At 52.1% G+C, this 16,735-nt stretch overlaps 1 protein-coding gene across 4 annotated transcripts in view; it reads right to left on the minus strand.

Moving 5' to 3' along the window:
* Window positions 1–3,171: 3,171 nt before the first annotated feature.
* Window positions 3,172–16,735, minus strand: part of ZFTRAF1 (zinc finger TRAF-type containing 1) — a 37,023-nt gene continuing 23,459 nt past the window's right edge. For all 4 annotated transcript variants that reach the window (XM_068238176.1, XM_068238174.1, XM_068238175.1 and 1 more), the window contains exons 2-4: window positions 16,184–16,422; window positions 7,681–7,892; window positions 3,172–5,819 (exon numbers count right to left, since the gene is read on the minus strand). In XM_068238176.1, coding sequence (XP_068094277.1) covers window positions 5,428–5,819; window positions 7,681–7,892; window positions 16,184–16,422 — 843 coding nt within the window. In that variant the 3' untranslated portion in view covers window positions 3,172–5,427. The remainder of the gene's footprint in view (window positions 5,820–7,680; window positions 7,893–16,183; window positions 16,423–16,735) is intronic.

The raw sequence follows: 16,735 nt of genomic DNA on the forward strand, positions 1-16,735 counted from the left end.
GTTCATACCGCACGGAAACCGTATGCAACCGGACCGGATCCGGACCGGATCCGGACAGGAACCGTACGGTTCAGGTCCGATCCGGCTCCGGTGCGGTCCGGACATCCGGTGCGGTTTTTGCAAAACCGCAAGTGTGAACGGGGCCTTAGTCTCCTTTAAGATGTCACATATAGATGCTCTTTTCCATATATCCCCAAAAAGCGTTACTACAGTCTTTGGTAATCTTCAAAAGTTCGCTTTCCCTATGTACCAAAAGTCTCTTTCAAAACAGCGGCACAATAAAAAACTTACAGTTTCCTTGTGATTAGATATATCACTTCTTTGGAGAGTCCTAGTTACTTGTTATTCCGTTTGATTCCGGCTCCAAAACCGCTCATTATTTTCGGGTTATCCCCACCTGCCCGCCGCTTACCAGTCTGACGTCCCTGCACAGCATACGTCACTTCCGTATGGAAATCTCTGAAGTCCGCCCGCTGTGCTAACTCGTCTTTCTGGCTTCTGGCATGCACTGCTATTGGGTGACGTCACCACTCTCAGCTATTGGACCTTTGCTGGCGGCTGCTTATAATCTTGAATCCTCCTGAAGAAGGCCGACGGTTTCATCGGCAGAAACGCGTTGAGGTTTTTATTCAAGTTGAAAGAGTGCCCATAAGAATCTGCAGAAGCTTTGGAAGCAGCGTACTGCTAGCGCGCAGCAGCCGCCAGCAAAGGTCCAATAGCTGAGAGTGGTGACGTCACCCAATAGCAGTGCATGCCAGAAGCCAGAAAGACGAGTTAGCACAGCGGGCGGACTTCAGAGATTTCCATACGGAAGTGACGTATGCTGTGCAGGGACGTCAGACTGGTAAGCGGCGGGCAGGTGGGGATAACCCGAAAATAATGAGCGGTTTTGGAGCCGGAATCAAACGGAATAACAAGTAACTAGGACTCTCCAAAGAAGTGATATATCTAATCACAAGGAAACTGTAAGTTTTTTATTGTGCCGCTGTTTTGAAAGAGACTTTTGGTACATAGGGAAAGCGAACTTTTGAAGATTACCAAAGACTGTAGTAACGCTTTTTGGGGATATACGGAAAAGAGCATCTATATGTGACATCTTAAAGGAGACTAAAGCGGACATATAGTTAGACATAGTCCAGAATTTTAAAGAAACTATATCTAAATTAATTTTAGATTGAGTGGTAGGGTAGGTAGTTGGAGTGAGTGGAGGGGCCTCTCCATGGTGTGGATGTTAAAGGAGGTATGTGTGGGTATTGAGTGAACCTTTATGTTTTTAAAATTTTAATAAATAGATGAACCATTTCAGCGCGTGCAAGTGATTTATATATTCTGTTGCATAACTTTGAGGGTTGGGGAATCCCTCCACAAGACACGCAGCTTGCTGAGAAGATATTGTCCCAGCGCCGGAGAGTATTTTTTACATTATAGAATAATGTCAGAATCACCTGATCTGATGCATTCTTGTTCAGGGTCTACGGCTGAAAGCATTAGAGGCAGAGGACCAGCAGGACTGCCAGGCAACTGGTATTGCTTAAAAGGAAATAATATGGCAGTCTCCATATCACTCTCAGTTCAATTGTCTTTTAACACCAAGATCAGCATCATTTTCACCTTAGTGCCCCTTTAATAATTTGCATAACTCAACTTGGAACTATTTGCATATCATCGACCATCTCTATGAACTCTCAGGCCTTGGTGGGAGACTCGTGTCACAGTAAGCGCAGGAAGAGAGCACCAGTGCAAGGCAGGAACTGAGGCTGCAGGGAACTGTACTGTTCTTTTTTCCAAGTTAGGATTGAGGTAACTCTGCACCAGATTTGCCCAATGGGCAGTTTACATGCAAATTTAATGCAGCTTGGGCCAATCAAATCGTCAGGAAGTGGATCCAGCTGGCCGAACTCCAAGATGCATAGAATTTGCATGCAAGTCGGAAGGATTAGTACCTCCCTGACCAGCTCTTGAGAAAGCCACACAATGGACACACAGAACACAACAGGAGCGGTATCTGGGTTGCAAGAACCATTTAATTAATCAGCGAAAAAACAAAGTAAAACATACACAGGGCCAGACACAGAGTGCGGATCAGACGTTTCAGCTCTGGGCTAGTAACTGATATATCCGTGTCTATTCACAGCTGAGTACCAGAAAGGGCAGCTTATAGGTCTGGTGTTTTCAATAACAGAATCTTTTTCAGAAAATACTGCATTCCACATCACAAAAATAAATTAAAAATGCAGGAGTCACACCCTGGCGGAGTGAAGTCCTGATGTAAGAAGCAGGGGAGGTCTCCCTGCAAATCTCACCACACCTGCAAGGTTCTGTCTCAAGTTTCCAAACAAAACCTAAAACAGCAAAGTCGTCATGCAGCCGCCTTGTGCACATTACAGGAGGAGTCTGCATTCATACCAGGTGCTCTGGCGCCCTCTGCTGATCTCCATCCCACAAGTCTGCATTCATACCCGGTGCTCTGGCGCCCTCTGCTGATCTCCATCCCATACAAGCCAGAAGTGTGCATTACAGGAGTCTGCATTCATATCCAGTGCTCTGGCGCAACTATCACAATTATGGGAAGATCTGGGGGCAGAGAGGAGGATAAAGGGCAAGTAGCAGATTTATTTAATGTTCGCTGAAGCACAGTTGGTCTGGTACATGTATGTCACTGAAATTTTTCTCTGGTTTAAAACACACACACACACACACACACACACACACACACACACACACACACGCACACACGCACGCACGCACGCACGCACGCACGCACGCACGCACGCACGCACGCACGCACGCACGCACGCAGCTCGTGTAAGGTGTAGATCAGCAGGGGGCTGATCTACACCTTACACAAGGCCAGAAGTGTGCATTACAGGAGTTTGCACTCATACACAGCACTCTGGCGCCCTCTGGTGATCTACATTCCACACCTTCTCTAACCTCCTGCTGCTGCCAATAGCTAGATGCATAAACTGTATTGTTGCTTAAAGTCTCTGCTGCAAAGTGGTGTGTGTGTGTGTGTGTGGGGGGGGGGGGGGGGGGGGAGGGGGCGGGGGCTAGGGGTAAACCAGAGAAAAATTAATTTCAGTGACATACATGTACCGGACCAACTGTGCTTCAGCGAACATTAAATAATTCTGCTACTTGCCCTTTATCCTCCTCTCTGTCCCCGGACCTTCCCATAATTGTGATAGTTGCCCCCAGGATCTGCATCTCACCGTTCAGCTAATAGAGAACCCCTTTCCTGCAGGAACATGCATCCATTAATAACCACAGGCTTGTGATGCAAGAGATAGTCAGTAGACTTGGTCAATGAAATAGCAATATTTCTAACTTGCATACAAATTGTATGCAGGTTAGAACTGGGCCACTCCCCTCCACAGAAATGAACACAACTCCCAGCCAAGCAGAGCAGTGAATGTATACAGGATTGTTCTCTGGGCAGAGTTGGGGGTCTAGCAGCGGTAGAAAAAAAAACACCTAAGAAGGAGTTATCAGAATAGCAGATGGTGACAGAAAACCTCATCTAAAGTCGTGACCGTTTCACCGGACAGGTTCATGATTGTGTCAGGTGACATCCAGCCGGGGTGCAGGTGGGCCCCAATGTCGCTGGTTCCTTTATTGATCTGCTGAGTTGGACGATACCCAGCTGACTGCTTACACAGTTGCCACTACAGGAAGTCACGTCGCTCCCACGGCAGGAAGTCACGTCGCTCCCGCGGCAGGAAGTCACGTCGCTCCCGCGGCAGGAAGTTACCTGCTTGTTGGGGGTGGCAGAGGATCGGGGAAGTGTCTGAAGCAGCCTTTCTCAACCTTTTTACCCTGGAGGAACCCTGCAAATAACTTTTGGATCTCGAAGAACCCCTGCATGTATTTTTCCAGAGGCGTGGTCTTTAAAAGTAGTTGAGGCTGTAAATTTCACTAACTCCTATTACACTGCCACTCATTATACTGTGCTCATTATTATTCTGACCCCCAATTTAGTGCTTCTTTTTACATCACCCCCTATTATAATGTACTCTATTATACTTGCTCCACAATGGGGGGAAATGCCAGGGAACCCTGGTTGAGAAAGCCTGGTGTGGAGCTTCTCCTTAGTGACTCTTTATTAGGATAACAGGTGTGCTTCAATACGCACTGTGTGCCCCTGCGGTGCCATTCATTTGTACAGCCAGGAAAAGAACAGTTCCTGGTGGTCTGCCTAGAGTAGACCCTTCCTGTATCTTACAGCCCCCTTGCTATCTCAGTGGCCATTTTTTAGCTAGGCAGGTGACACCAAAGTGGCTGGATAGTGTATTGAGTAAGGGCTCTGCCTCTGACACAGAAGACCTGGGTTCGAATCCCGGCTCCTACTGTTCAGTAAGCAGCACCTATTCAGTAGGAGATCTTGGGCAAGTCTCCCTAACACTGCTACTGCCTATAGAGCGCCCTCTAGTGGCTGCAGCTCTGGTGCTTTGAGTCTGCCAGGAGAAAAGCGCAATATAAATGTTCTGTGTCTGTAATGTCCAGAGCACATCAGTACAATGATCTTTCCAAGACAGTCACCCAGCACGATCAGTAATTTAGCTTTAGATGGGGGTTTCTACTCACGCAAAGCCACAGATCAGTTATCAATACATCACATCCTTAGAGATCACAGAATCCTTACTGTAAATAAAGCAAACGGCTGCATGTCCGCGACTTTGCTGCTTAGACAGAAGATTTTATAGCGCGACGAGACAGCGTAGCGTTCCGAAATCCCCGCGCCGCCAGGGTCTGCCCTGCCCAGAGCGATAAATAAATTAAAAAGCAAAGCATAGGACGCCAGTGTTCGATTGTTGCATATCGTTAAGAGGGCGATTTTGTGGTTGCGGAATAAATTGCGATATGCGGCCGCGAAATCCAAATTCGACTAGTTTATCGGACAAGATAACTTAAAAACAAGTGACTGAAAAACTGAGCTGAAATAATCCTAAAAAAAAAAAAAAAAAAAAAAAAAAAAAGGGGCAGACTACTCTCCGCTAAATGCAATGACCTACCTCCTCCTAACATACCTTCATATCCTAACTCAGCTACTCCAACTAAATAAAATAATAAAAAAACAAAACTATAAAATCCTGGAACAGGACAGAGCAAAAAATAATCCAGAAACTAACAGAGACAGATTGGATGCCCAATAGGGAAGATACACAGAGGCTCGGAAGAGACCAAGAAGCACAGGCTGACAGGAGACCTCGGGGTTCGGAGAATGGCCAAGGCTGAAGCAGTTAATCTCTAGTCTAGACATGCAAACTACAAATTAAAAACAAAACTAATTAAAATAATCAGATTCCTGCTCAACTCTCCACCCTCCCTCTCCTACCAAGGAAACGGGGAGCAGCAAGAAGCGGCCAGAACACGCAGTTTGGAGATAGGGAGCCAGATGAGGTAAGTATGGTTCTGGAGGAGACCACTTCACTTCTGAATCTGGAATATAAAGAGTCGAAGGTTGATATTCTTTGCAGCCAGCAGTTTGTTACATTCCACGGAGTCTATGATGGGCAGTGGCACATACTCGGTCTCGTTATTCTCGTTAGTGAACACAAAGTGGTAGATAACTGGGTGGATTTTGACATCGTCGTAGGGGCCTTTTAGTAGCAGGAAGGAGCATTCCATGGGAGAATTAACTTTGCTTTTAAGGATGAGCTGGAAGGAGAGGGTTCGCTTGCAGGACAAGTTGGGGTTCCTCTCCGAATCGTTGACGCGAGCCTTCAGAACCCAGGTTTGGTTGAGAACGGTGAACCGTGGCGTCTCGTAGTACAGACGAGTGATGAAGTCATCTGTCCTGTAAGGTCGAAACTGGACTTCTGCGAGAAGGTAGGGTGGAAGGGAAGAAAAAGAAAGAAAAAAAAATTATTGGGTGAAGGAACAGTTTCACATTACCCCAACTACACCACTTTACCTGATACCGTTGACCGATCAGTGGCCGCTTCTGCCCTGGTTTGCCTCATAAAGGAATTTTATCTCTTAAAAAGGGGAAAGGGAAATGAATGTGCTTAACACAAGCAGTAAATAGTGTGCCAAACAAGGTTCTGGTTGGTCTCATACGACAAGCTTAATTATTACGGAGTACAATTTTACCCTACAAATGTTGTGAAACTCAAGCTCAACCTTCAGAAATGTTGCTGCCTTAAATTTTTATCAAAAGGTCTAATATACTCAACATCTGGTGGGGGTCTTCAGGGTCCAGAACTAACCATCTGACTTGGAACTTCGCTGGAAACACTCAGAACGTGTAGGACTGAAAAGCCTGCAAGACTAACGCTATCTTTGCCAAAGTGTACCACGTGTCCTCAACATGACATCCTAAGGTGTACAATTTACAGCAAGACAGAGTTTATATCGGACTTCCATTTTATTACACAAGTTTGTGCTCAGGAACACTCTATACATTAACATTTTTAAGAACACACAGAGAGAGATCCATTTTAAGAGAGTAAATGTTTATTCCAAAGTGATGGCGGTACATAGCTAAAAAAAACAGTTTCATGGTTCATACAATACCCAAATGCTCTCCAAACTGAGAGGACAGAAGATGACAAGCAACACATCATGATGAAATGTTAACATGGTCAACAGAGACTTTTCTTTTTTTATTTTCAAACATAAAGAAGTCAAGGCATACAAAAGAACTCACATTGCTGTAATAGGACTAGAAAATAATAAATGTCCATCCTAATGAAGGAAAAGGCAACGTTAAATGATTAGCAAAGAAAACCATCTGTGGCATCATTAAACTGGCCCACTTACCTGCGAGGAAGCAAAACAATCCAACCCTCCCCATCCTCTAAATACACTATAAGCAACTCTGGGAAACTGGAAAAACTTCAGTAGTTACAAACAAATGTTAAGTCACAGGAAGAGTAGAGGTACCGGAGCAGAAAAGGAGATATAGATTCCAAGAGGGAGAAAAGATGGAGAAACAAGGGCAAAGACTTGGTCAACGCCTCCAGAGAAGAAATGGTCACAGCCCACCCACAAGGACCAGACGGAGAAACCAAAATCACCATTGTTTGCCATTGGCTTAGGGCTGGTGGCTTCTAGCAGAAGGCCTGATGAAGGTACATGCACTGGATTAAAGACATATCCAGGTGAGTGGACCACAAAGTAACATTTTGCTGCCTTACCTCCCACCATAGCTGACATAGTTGAAACTCATCCGTAATCCAAGTCAAGGGGGTAGGGATAGCTTTTTTCCCTGCATAAGTGGGGCCCAATGATGCTTAATCATGGGGGGGGGTCTCTTCATCTTCTTCTGAAACCTGGTTCTCAACATCAAAGAAAGAAATACACACACACACACACCACCTCCCACCATAGCGAGAAAGGTACAGTGCATATGGAGTCATGTGCCATCAAGGAGACCGGTAAGATGCTGGTCACGTCATAAAGATCAGCAGCTAATGCTCAAGTGACAGCTGCCCGTCTTCATGCCCTTGGTGACACTTACCCTATAGCAACACATGAATGGTGGGCGCGGTTGGACAACCCACAGGGTAACCCAGCTCTTCAGGTTCTCAGCTGCAGAAAGACAACTACATCCTGATCGACACCTACAAAGCAAAAGAGTGACATGCACAAAGAACGGGTGTGTATCGTCTATTCCTGGGCCGCCCCACAGACACAAGCAAAGCGTTACAGACAAACAGCTTCTGGTTTAGGCCTTACCTGTGTAACCGATCTTCTCAAAGCTCAGCAGACCGAAGATGCTGTTGTACAATTGCATCTCCTTCTTATGGCTTTGGTCCATCTCGTCTAAGATCTCCATCAGCTCGTTGCCGGTCTTGCTGGGGTGAGAACACTCGGATTCGTGTGCTGGCAGTTCGTGGAACGGGCCCTGCCAGGGGCAGCCAATCCTCTTGTATTTACACTGGGTAACTCTGCAGAGAAGCACACACACAACCAGGAGCGTTGGTTCCACATTAAACACAAGTGTTACGTACAGACTGTTGCCCTATCTGACCGCTCCTCGTGGAATGGTGGTCCGATGATCTGGGTTATGTTCTTCCATGAACACCCCCCTCCCCCGGAGAAAGCGATCTCCTGCCTTTTCTCCACCCTTCCCATATGCGCCTGGTAGTATACTTAACGGCTATAGCCTAACAACACGTCTGTAGCCCTAACTGGGATTGAATCGGTTTTGGGTCACCCAGAGTTGCTTGGTTACTTTGTTTTAAGGTACTGAATCCTGATCTGTGCGGGCGACAGTCTTTAAAGGTGTGTACATATGCACAAAGTACCTTCCATCAGTGCGGACACGCCATGATCCCAGCCTTATGCTACGTACACACACGCGACAATGATCGTTCGTTGAGAACGACGAACGAACTTTTTATTGATGAAAGAACGACCCAAGTAAAGTTAGTTTTAAAATGTGTGTAACGATCTGATCGTTAGAACGAACGTTACATCACGTAAAGCAACTATTGCGCCTGCGCATAAAAATGAGAAGTTTCATGGAGAAATAGCGAAATGCGCATGTCAAGCCTGGTACGAACGACCGTTTCCAACGATGTACTACTTTTGCAAACGATCGTCGTTGGTAAAAATCCGCCAAGCTAGATCGTTCGTTTTTAACGATCTAGCTCGTCCGTCGTTAGACTTAATGATCGTTGGTTGCTTTTTTTTAAACGATCGTCGTTTGAAACGATCGGGGAACGATCGTTTCAAACGACTATAGTCGCATGTGTGTACGCACCTTTAGGCTGTGTACACACGTACAATGATTGTGGCCTGCAAGGTTTAGACTAGTTCCGTCAGTCGTGTGGCTAGCCTAGAGGCTGAGGTCACGTTCAGCTGCTATGGAGGAGGGGGGCGGAAGGATGACTCACTGCGTGAGAGAGCGGCACGGATCTGGGGAAGGGGGGGGGGGGGGGGGTATGGAGCAAGAGCAAAGGCCAGAGCTTGGACGATCTGGCCCTCGGGTTCTCCTGCTGACGATCTGGCCCTCGGGTTCTCCTGCTGACGATCTGGCCCTCGGGTTCTCTTGCTGATGTATAGGGGCAAGGATCAGGGACCGCTGTACACACTCTAGACTCTTGACAGAGGTGGCCCTGAATGGCTGAGAACCATCTTGGTGCATGATGCAGCATTATGCAAATGTGCAGCTTGAACATGAACCAATCAAATCCTGCTGAGGTAACATTGGATTGGTCCATTTTTAAGTTGCATAAATTTGCATACAAAACTTACAAATATTTTCGCGTTGATGCAGCATTATGCATCTCATTGACCATCCCTAGTAGACAGAGAGGGTCAATGAAATGCTAATACATCCGCCTTGCATGCAAACTTCATGCAAATTGTATGCAGCTTTCAGCTGGATCAATCAAATTCAGCAGAAAGTGCATTCAATTTGCCCAAATCATAAACTGCATCCATTCTTCACTCAGAGCAGATTCTGGACCTCGGCCGTTGCCCGGGACTCTCCTGCACATCGTGGCCACACTTCTCTTCACTGCACAAGCGTGGCCACGCCCCTCGTCACTGCACAAGCGTGGCCACGCCCCTCGTCACTGCACAAGCGTGGTAACAGTCCTCGTCACTGCACAAGCGTGGTAACAGTCCTCGTCACTGCACAAGCGTGGCCGCGCCCCTCGTCATTGCACAAGCGTGGCCGCGCCCCTCGTCACTGCACAAGCGTGGACGCGCCCCTCGTCACTGCACAAGCGTGGCCGCGCCCCTCGTCACTGCACAAGCGTGGCCGCGCCCCTCGTCACTGCACAAGCGTGGCCGCGCCCCTCGTCACTGCACAAGCGTGGCCGCGCCCCTCGTCACTGCACAAGCGTGGCCGCGCCCCTCGTCACTGCACAAGCGTGGCCGCGCCCCTCGTCACTGCACAAGCGGGGCCGCGCCCCTCGTCACTGCACAAGCGGGGCCGCGCCCCTCGTCACTGCACAAGCGGGGCCGCGCCTCTCGTCACTGCACAAGCGTGGCCGCGCCCCTCGTCACTGCACAAGCGTGGCCGCGCCCCTCGTCACTGCACAAGCGGGGCCGAGCCCCTCGTCACTGCACAAGCGTGGTAACAGTCTTCGTCACTGCACAAGCGTGGCCGCGCTCCTCGTCACTGCACAAGCGTGGCCGCGCCCCTCGTCATTGCACAAGCGTGGCCGCGCCCCTCGTCACTGCACAAGCGGGGCCGCGCCCCTCGTCACTGCACAAGCGGGGCCGCGCCCCTCGTCACTGCACAAGCGGGGCCGCGCCCCTCGTCACTGCACAAGCGGGGCCGCGCCCCTCGTCACTGCACAAGCGGGGCCGCGCCCCTCGTCACTGCACAAGCGTGGTAACAGTCCTCGTCACTGCACAAGCGGGGCCGCGCCCCTCGTCACTGCACAAGCGGGGCCGCGCCCCTCGTCACTGCACAAGCGGGGCCGCGCCCCTCGTCACTGCACAAGCGGGGCCGCGCCCCTCGTCACTGCACAAGCGGGGCCGCGCCCCTCGTCACTGCACAAGCGGGGCCGCGCCCCTCGTCACTGCACAAGCGGGGCCGCGCCCCTCGTCACTGCACAAGCGTGGTAACAGTCCTCGTCACTGCAAGATCGTGGCCGTGCCGGCGCACTAGTACAGAGCCGCTCGTGCTTGAAGAGGAATACAGCTGCAAGCTTGCAATCTGACCAGAGCTTGTTGGATTCCATTGGGGGGTCCGAGCTCGGCGACAGGGGAAGATGTGGAGAGCTCCACAGTATCCAGAGGCTTCCCTCTTCCTGGGTAAGCATTTGACTTTTGACACAAATTTCGTCTAGGGTACTCTGTACAGGGAAGCCGAGGTGAGAGGCCTTCTTCTCTATGTCCTCTTCACTTCCTGTCCCGTCCTATGACAAGCCGGAGTTCAAGCAGTAGAGCGCCCTCTACTGACCTGACTGGTGCCATTGAGCGCCCTCTACTGACATGACTGGTCCCATACAGCGCCCTCTGAAATGACTGGTGCCATTGAGCGCCCTCTACTGTTTGAACTCCGGCTTGCCACAGGACAGGAAGTGAAGAGGACACAGAGGTCACCGGAAGAAGTGACAGCACGCAGGGACTCGCGTTGGCTGCACAAGTGATATTGCTGCTGGCCGGGGAGCCTGAATAGGGGGATGCCTGGGGGCAGCGAGCAGGCGGCAGCTCCACAGGTTTTGAATCAATTTCATGCTAAAGTCGATTCAAAGTCTGTGTGCAGTGTATGGGCAGCCAATAGATCCCTCTCTGATCAGATTCGATCAGAGAGGGATTTATCTGTTGGTCAATCTGGTGGCCTTCAACCAATGTATGGCTATCTTAAGAAAATGAGATGGAAATGACATCTGAACACCAAGACATCTAGTGACAGATTCTGCCCTATTCAGTGCTAACTCTTCTGTACAAGGTCATGGAATGAGCCAGCGATGGCTGAGAAGCAGCATTGGACATGCCCAGAGACTGGCACAGCATGGCAGACATGACACCAGAATATGGGCGGGAGGATGGGGCGAGGGTCAGGGGTGATCACATGCCCAGAGACTGGCACAGCATGGCAGACATGACACTAGGATATGGGCAGAGGACGGGGCGAGGATCAGGGGTGATCACATGCCCAGAGACTGGCACAGCATGGCAGACATGACACTAGGATATGGGCAGAGGACAGGGCGAGGGTCAGCGGTGATCACATGCCCAGAGACTGGCACAGCATGGCAGACATGACACCAGAATATGGGCGGGAGGATGGGGCGAGGGTCAGGGGTGATCACATGCCCAGAGACTGGCACAGCATGGCAGACATGACACCAGAATATGGGCGGGAGGATGGGGCGAGGGTCAGGGGTGATCACATGCCCAGAGACTGGCACAGCATGGCAGACATGACACCAGGATATGGGCAGAGGACAGGGCGAGGGTCAGCGGTGATCACATGCCCAGAGACTGGCACAGCAGGGCAGACATGACACCAGGATATGGGCAGAGGACAGGGCGGGGGTCAGGGGTGATCACATGCCCAGAGACTGGCACAGCATGGCAGACATGACACCAGGATATGGGCAGAGGACAGGGCGAGGGTCAGGGGTGATCACATGCCCAGAGACTGGCACAGCATGGCAGACATGACACCAGGATATGGGCAGAGGACAGGGCGAGCGTCAGGGGTGATCACATGCCCAGAGACTGGCACAGCATGGCAGACATGACACCAGGATATGGACAGAGGACAGGGGGAGGGTCAGGGGTGATCACATGCCCAGAGACTGGCACAGCATGGCAGACATGACACCAGGATATGGGCAGAGGACAGGGCGAGGGTCAGCGGTGATCACATGCCCAGAGACTGGCACAGCAGGGCAGACATGACACCAGGATATGGACAGAGGACAGGGGGAGGGTCAGGGGTGATCACATGCCCAGAGACTGGCACAGCATGGCAGACATGACACCAGGATATGGGCAGAGGACAGGGCGAGGGTCAGGGGTGATCACATGCCCAGAGACTGGCACAGCAGGGCAGACATGACACCAGGATTTGGGCAGAGGACGGGACGAGTGTCAGTGATCACATGCCCAGAGACTGGCACAGCATGGCAGACATGACACCAGGATAAGGGCAGAGGACAGAGCGAGGGTCAGCGGTGATCACATGCCCAGAGACTGGCACAGCATGGCAGACATGACACCAGGATATGGGCAGAGGACAGGGCGAGGGTCAGCGGTGATCACATGCCCAGAGACTGGCACAGCATGGCAGACATGACACCAGGATATGGGCAGAGGACAAGGCGAGGGTCAGCGGTGATCACATGCCCAGAGACTGACAGAGCATGGCAGACATGACACCAGGATATGGGCAGAGGACGGGACGAGGGTCAGCAGTGATCACATGCCCAGAGACTGGCACAGCATGGCAGACATGACACCAGGATATGGACAGAGGGAGGGTCAGGGGTGATCACATGCCCAGAGACTGGCACAGCATGGCAGACATGACACCTGGATATGGGCAGAGGACAGGGTGAGGATCAGCAGTGATCACATGCCCAGAGACTGGCACACCATGGCAGACATGACACCAGGATATGGGCAGAGGACAGGACGGGGGTCAGTGGTGATCACATGCCCAGAGACTGGCACACCATGGCAGACATGACACCAGGATATGGGCAGAGGACGGGGCGAGGGTCAGTGGTGATCACATGTCCAGAGACTGGCACAGCATGGCAGACATGACAGCAGGATATGGGCAGAAGACGGGGCGAGGGTCAGTGGTGATCACATGGATAGAGACTGGCACAGCATGGCAGACATGACACCAGGATATGGGCAGAGGATGGGGTGAGGGTCAGCGGTGATCACATGCCCAGAGACTGGCACAGCATGGCAGACATGACACCAGGATATGGGCAGAGGAGGGGGCAAGGGTCAGCAGTGATCACATGGATAGAGACTGGCACAGCATGGCAGACATGACAACAGGATATGGGCAGAGGACACGGCGAGGGTCATGGGTGATCACATGCGCAGAGACTGGCACAGCATGGCAGACATGACACCAGGATATGGGCAGAGGACGGGGCGAGGGTCAGTGGTGATCACATGGATAGAGACTGGCACAGCACACAGCATGGCAGACATATGAGAGACATGGCGAGGGTCAGCGGTGGTCACATGCCCAGAGGCTGGCACAGCATGGCAGACATGACACCAGGATATGGGCAGAAAACAGGACGAGGGTCAGCGGTGATCACATGGATAGAGACTGGCACAACACACAGCATGGCAGACATATGAGAGACATGGCGAAGGTCAGCGGTGGTCACATGCCCAGAGACTGGCACAGCATCGCAGACATGAGAGACAGGGCGAGGGTCAGTGGTGATTACATGCCCAGAGACTGGCACAGCATGGGAGACATGACACCAGGATATGGGCAGTGGACGGGGCGAGGGTCAGTGGTGATCACATGCCCAGAGACTGGCACAGCATGGCAGACATGACACCAGGATATGGGCAGAGGACAGGGGGAGGGTCAGGGGTGATCACATGCCCAGAGACTGGCACAGCATGGCAGACATGAAACCAGGATATGGGCAGAGGATGGGGCGAGGGTCAGGGGTGATCACATGCCCAGAGACTGGCGCAGCATGGCAGACATGACACCAGGATATGGGCAGAGGACGGGGCGAGGGTCAGTGGTGATCACATGCCCAGAGACTGGCACAGCATGGCAGACATGACACCAGGATATGGGCAGAGGACGGGGCGAGGGTCAGGGGTGATCACATGCCCAGAGACTGGCACAGCATGGCAGACATGACACCAGGATATGGGCAGAGGACAGGGGGAGGGTCAGTGGTGATCACATGCCCAGAGACTGGCGCAGCATGGCAGACATGACACCAGGATATGGACAGAGGCTAGGGTGAGGGTCAGAAATGATCACATGCCCAGAGACTGGCACAGCATGGCAGACATGACACCAGGATATGGGCAGAAGACGGGGCGAGGGTCAGTGGTGATCACATGGATAGAGACTGGCACAGCATGGCAGACATGACACCAGGATTTGGGCAGAGGACAGGTGGAGGGTCAGGGGTGATCACATGCCCAGAGACTGGCACAGCATGGCAGACATGACACCAGGATATGGGCAGAGGACAGGGGGAGGGTCAGGGGTGATCCCATGCCCAGAGACTGGCACAGCATGGCAGACATGACACCAGGATATGGGCAGAGGACAGGGCGAGGGTCATGGGTGATCACATGCCCAGAGACTGGCACAGCTGGCAGACATGACACCAGGATATGGGCAGAGGACGGGGCGAGGGTCAGTGGTGATCACATGCCCAGAGACTGGCACAGCATGGCAGACATGACACCAGGATATGGGCAGAGGACGGGGCGAGGGTCAGTGGTGATCACATGCCCAGAGACTGGCACAGCATGGCAGACATGACAGCAGGATATGGGCAGAAGACGGGGCGAGGGTCAGTGGTGATCACATGGATAGAGACTGGCACAGCATGGCAGACATGACACCAGAATTTGGGCAGAGGACAGGTGGAGGGTCAGGGGTGATCACATGCCCAGAGACTGGCACAGCATGGCAGACATGACACCAGGATTTGGGCAGAGGACGGGGCGAGGGTCAGGGGTGATCACATGCCCATAGACTGGCACAGCATGGCAGACATGACACCAGGATATGGGCAGAGGACAGGGGGAGGGTCAGGGGTGATCACATGCCCAGAGACTGGCACAGCATGGCAGACATGACACCAGGATATGGGCAGAGGACAGGGGGAGGGTCAGGGGTGATCCCATGCCCAGAGACTGGCACAGCATGGCAGACATGACACCAGGATATGGGCAGAGGACAGGGCGAGGGTCATGGGTGATCACATGCCCAGAGACTGGCACAGCTGGCAGACATGACACCAGGATATGGGCAGAGGACGGGGCGAGGGTCAGTGGTGATCACATGCCCAGAGACTGGCACAGCATGGCAGACATGACACCAGGATATGGGCAGAGGACGGGGCGAGGGTCAGTGGTGATCACATGCCCAGAGACTGGCACAGCATGGCAGACATGACAGCAGGATATGGGCAGAAGACGGGGCGAGGGTCAGTGGTGATCACATGGATAGAGACTGGCACAGCATGGCAGACATGACACCAGAATTTGGGCAGAGGACAGGTGGAGGGTCAGGGGTGATCACATGCCCAGAGACTGGCACAGCATGGCAGACATGACACCAGGATTTGGGCAGAGGACGGGGCGAGGGTCAGGGGTGATCACATGCCCATAGACTGGCACAGCATGGCAGACATGACACCAGGATATGGGCAGAGGACAGGGGGAGGGTCAGGGGTGATCACATGCCCAGAGACTGGCACAGCATGGGAGACATGACACCAGGATATGGGCAGTGGACGGGGCGAGGGTCAGTGGTGATCACATGCCCAGAGACTGGCACAGCATGGGAGACATGACACCAGGATATGGGCAGAGGACAGGGCGAGGGTCAGGGGTTATCACATGCCCAGAGACTGGCGCAGCATGGCAGACATGAAACCAGGATATGGGCAGAGGACAGGGCGAGGGTCAGCGGTGATCACATCGATAGAGACTGGCACAGCATGGCAGACATATGGGAGACAGGGCGAGGGTCAGCGGTGGTCACATGAAGCCAGCATGAGGAATGACAGCAATGAGACCGCACCTATCCTGGCATTCCTCCTTCTTGTGCCGATCCAGCAGCGAACGTGGAAACGCCTTCAGACAAAATCCGCATTCGGTGGGCAGCTCGCTCACAGCCTTCTCCACGGCCAGGTTCCGGCAGCACAGGCTCTTGCTGATCTCACACCGACAGTTCGGGCACGTGGACTGCTCCTCCTTCAGCCGAGCGTCTGCCAGCAGGTGGATGAAACAGCCGGCGCACATCAGGTGTCCGTTGGTACACTGCGGAGGGAGAGAGGGGGTCAGCCTCATGCATAGGCTAAAATACACACTTTACATACAGCACCTAAAGTGATTAAAACATTATAACTCATATACTTCCGTCAGTAGCAGGGAGCCTGTGACTGGTCCAGCGGCTTCCCGAATTCTCAGAGCCCATCATTCAGGCCTGCTCCGGCCGCCCTCCCACCCATGGCTGAGCACATCCAGACCGGGCATGTGCGAGTGAGCTCTGAGCAAGCCCAGAATAAAGCCACTTGTACACAGACTTCCTTTCCTCCACACACAAACGCTTTGTTCTGCAGAGCATGGGCGG

The sequence above is a fragment of the Hyperolius riggenbachi genome, chromosome 5 (assembly GCF_040937935.1).
Source record: "Hyperolius riggenbachi isolate aHypRig1 chromosome 5, aHypRig1.pri, whole genome shotgun sequence".
NCBI classification, from domain to species: Eukaryota; Metazoa; Chordata; class Amphibia; order Anura; family Hyperoliidae; genus Hyperolius; species Hyperolius riggenbachi.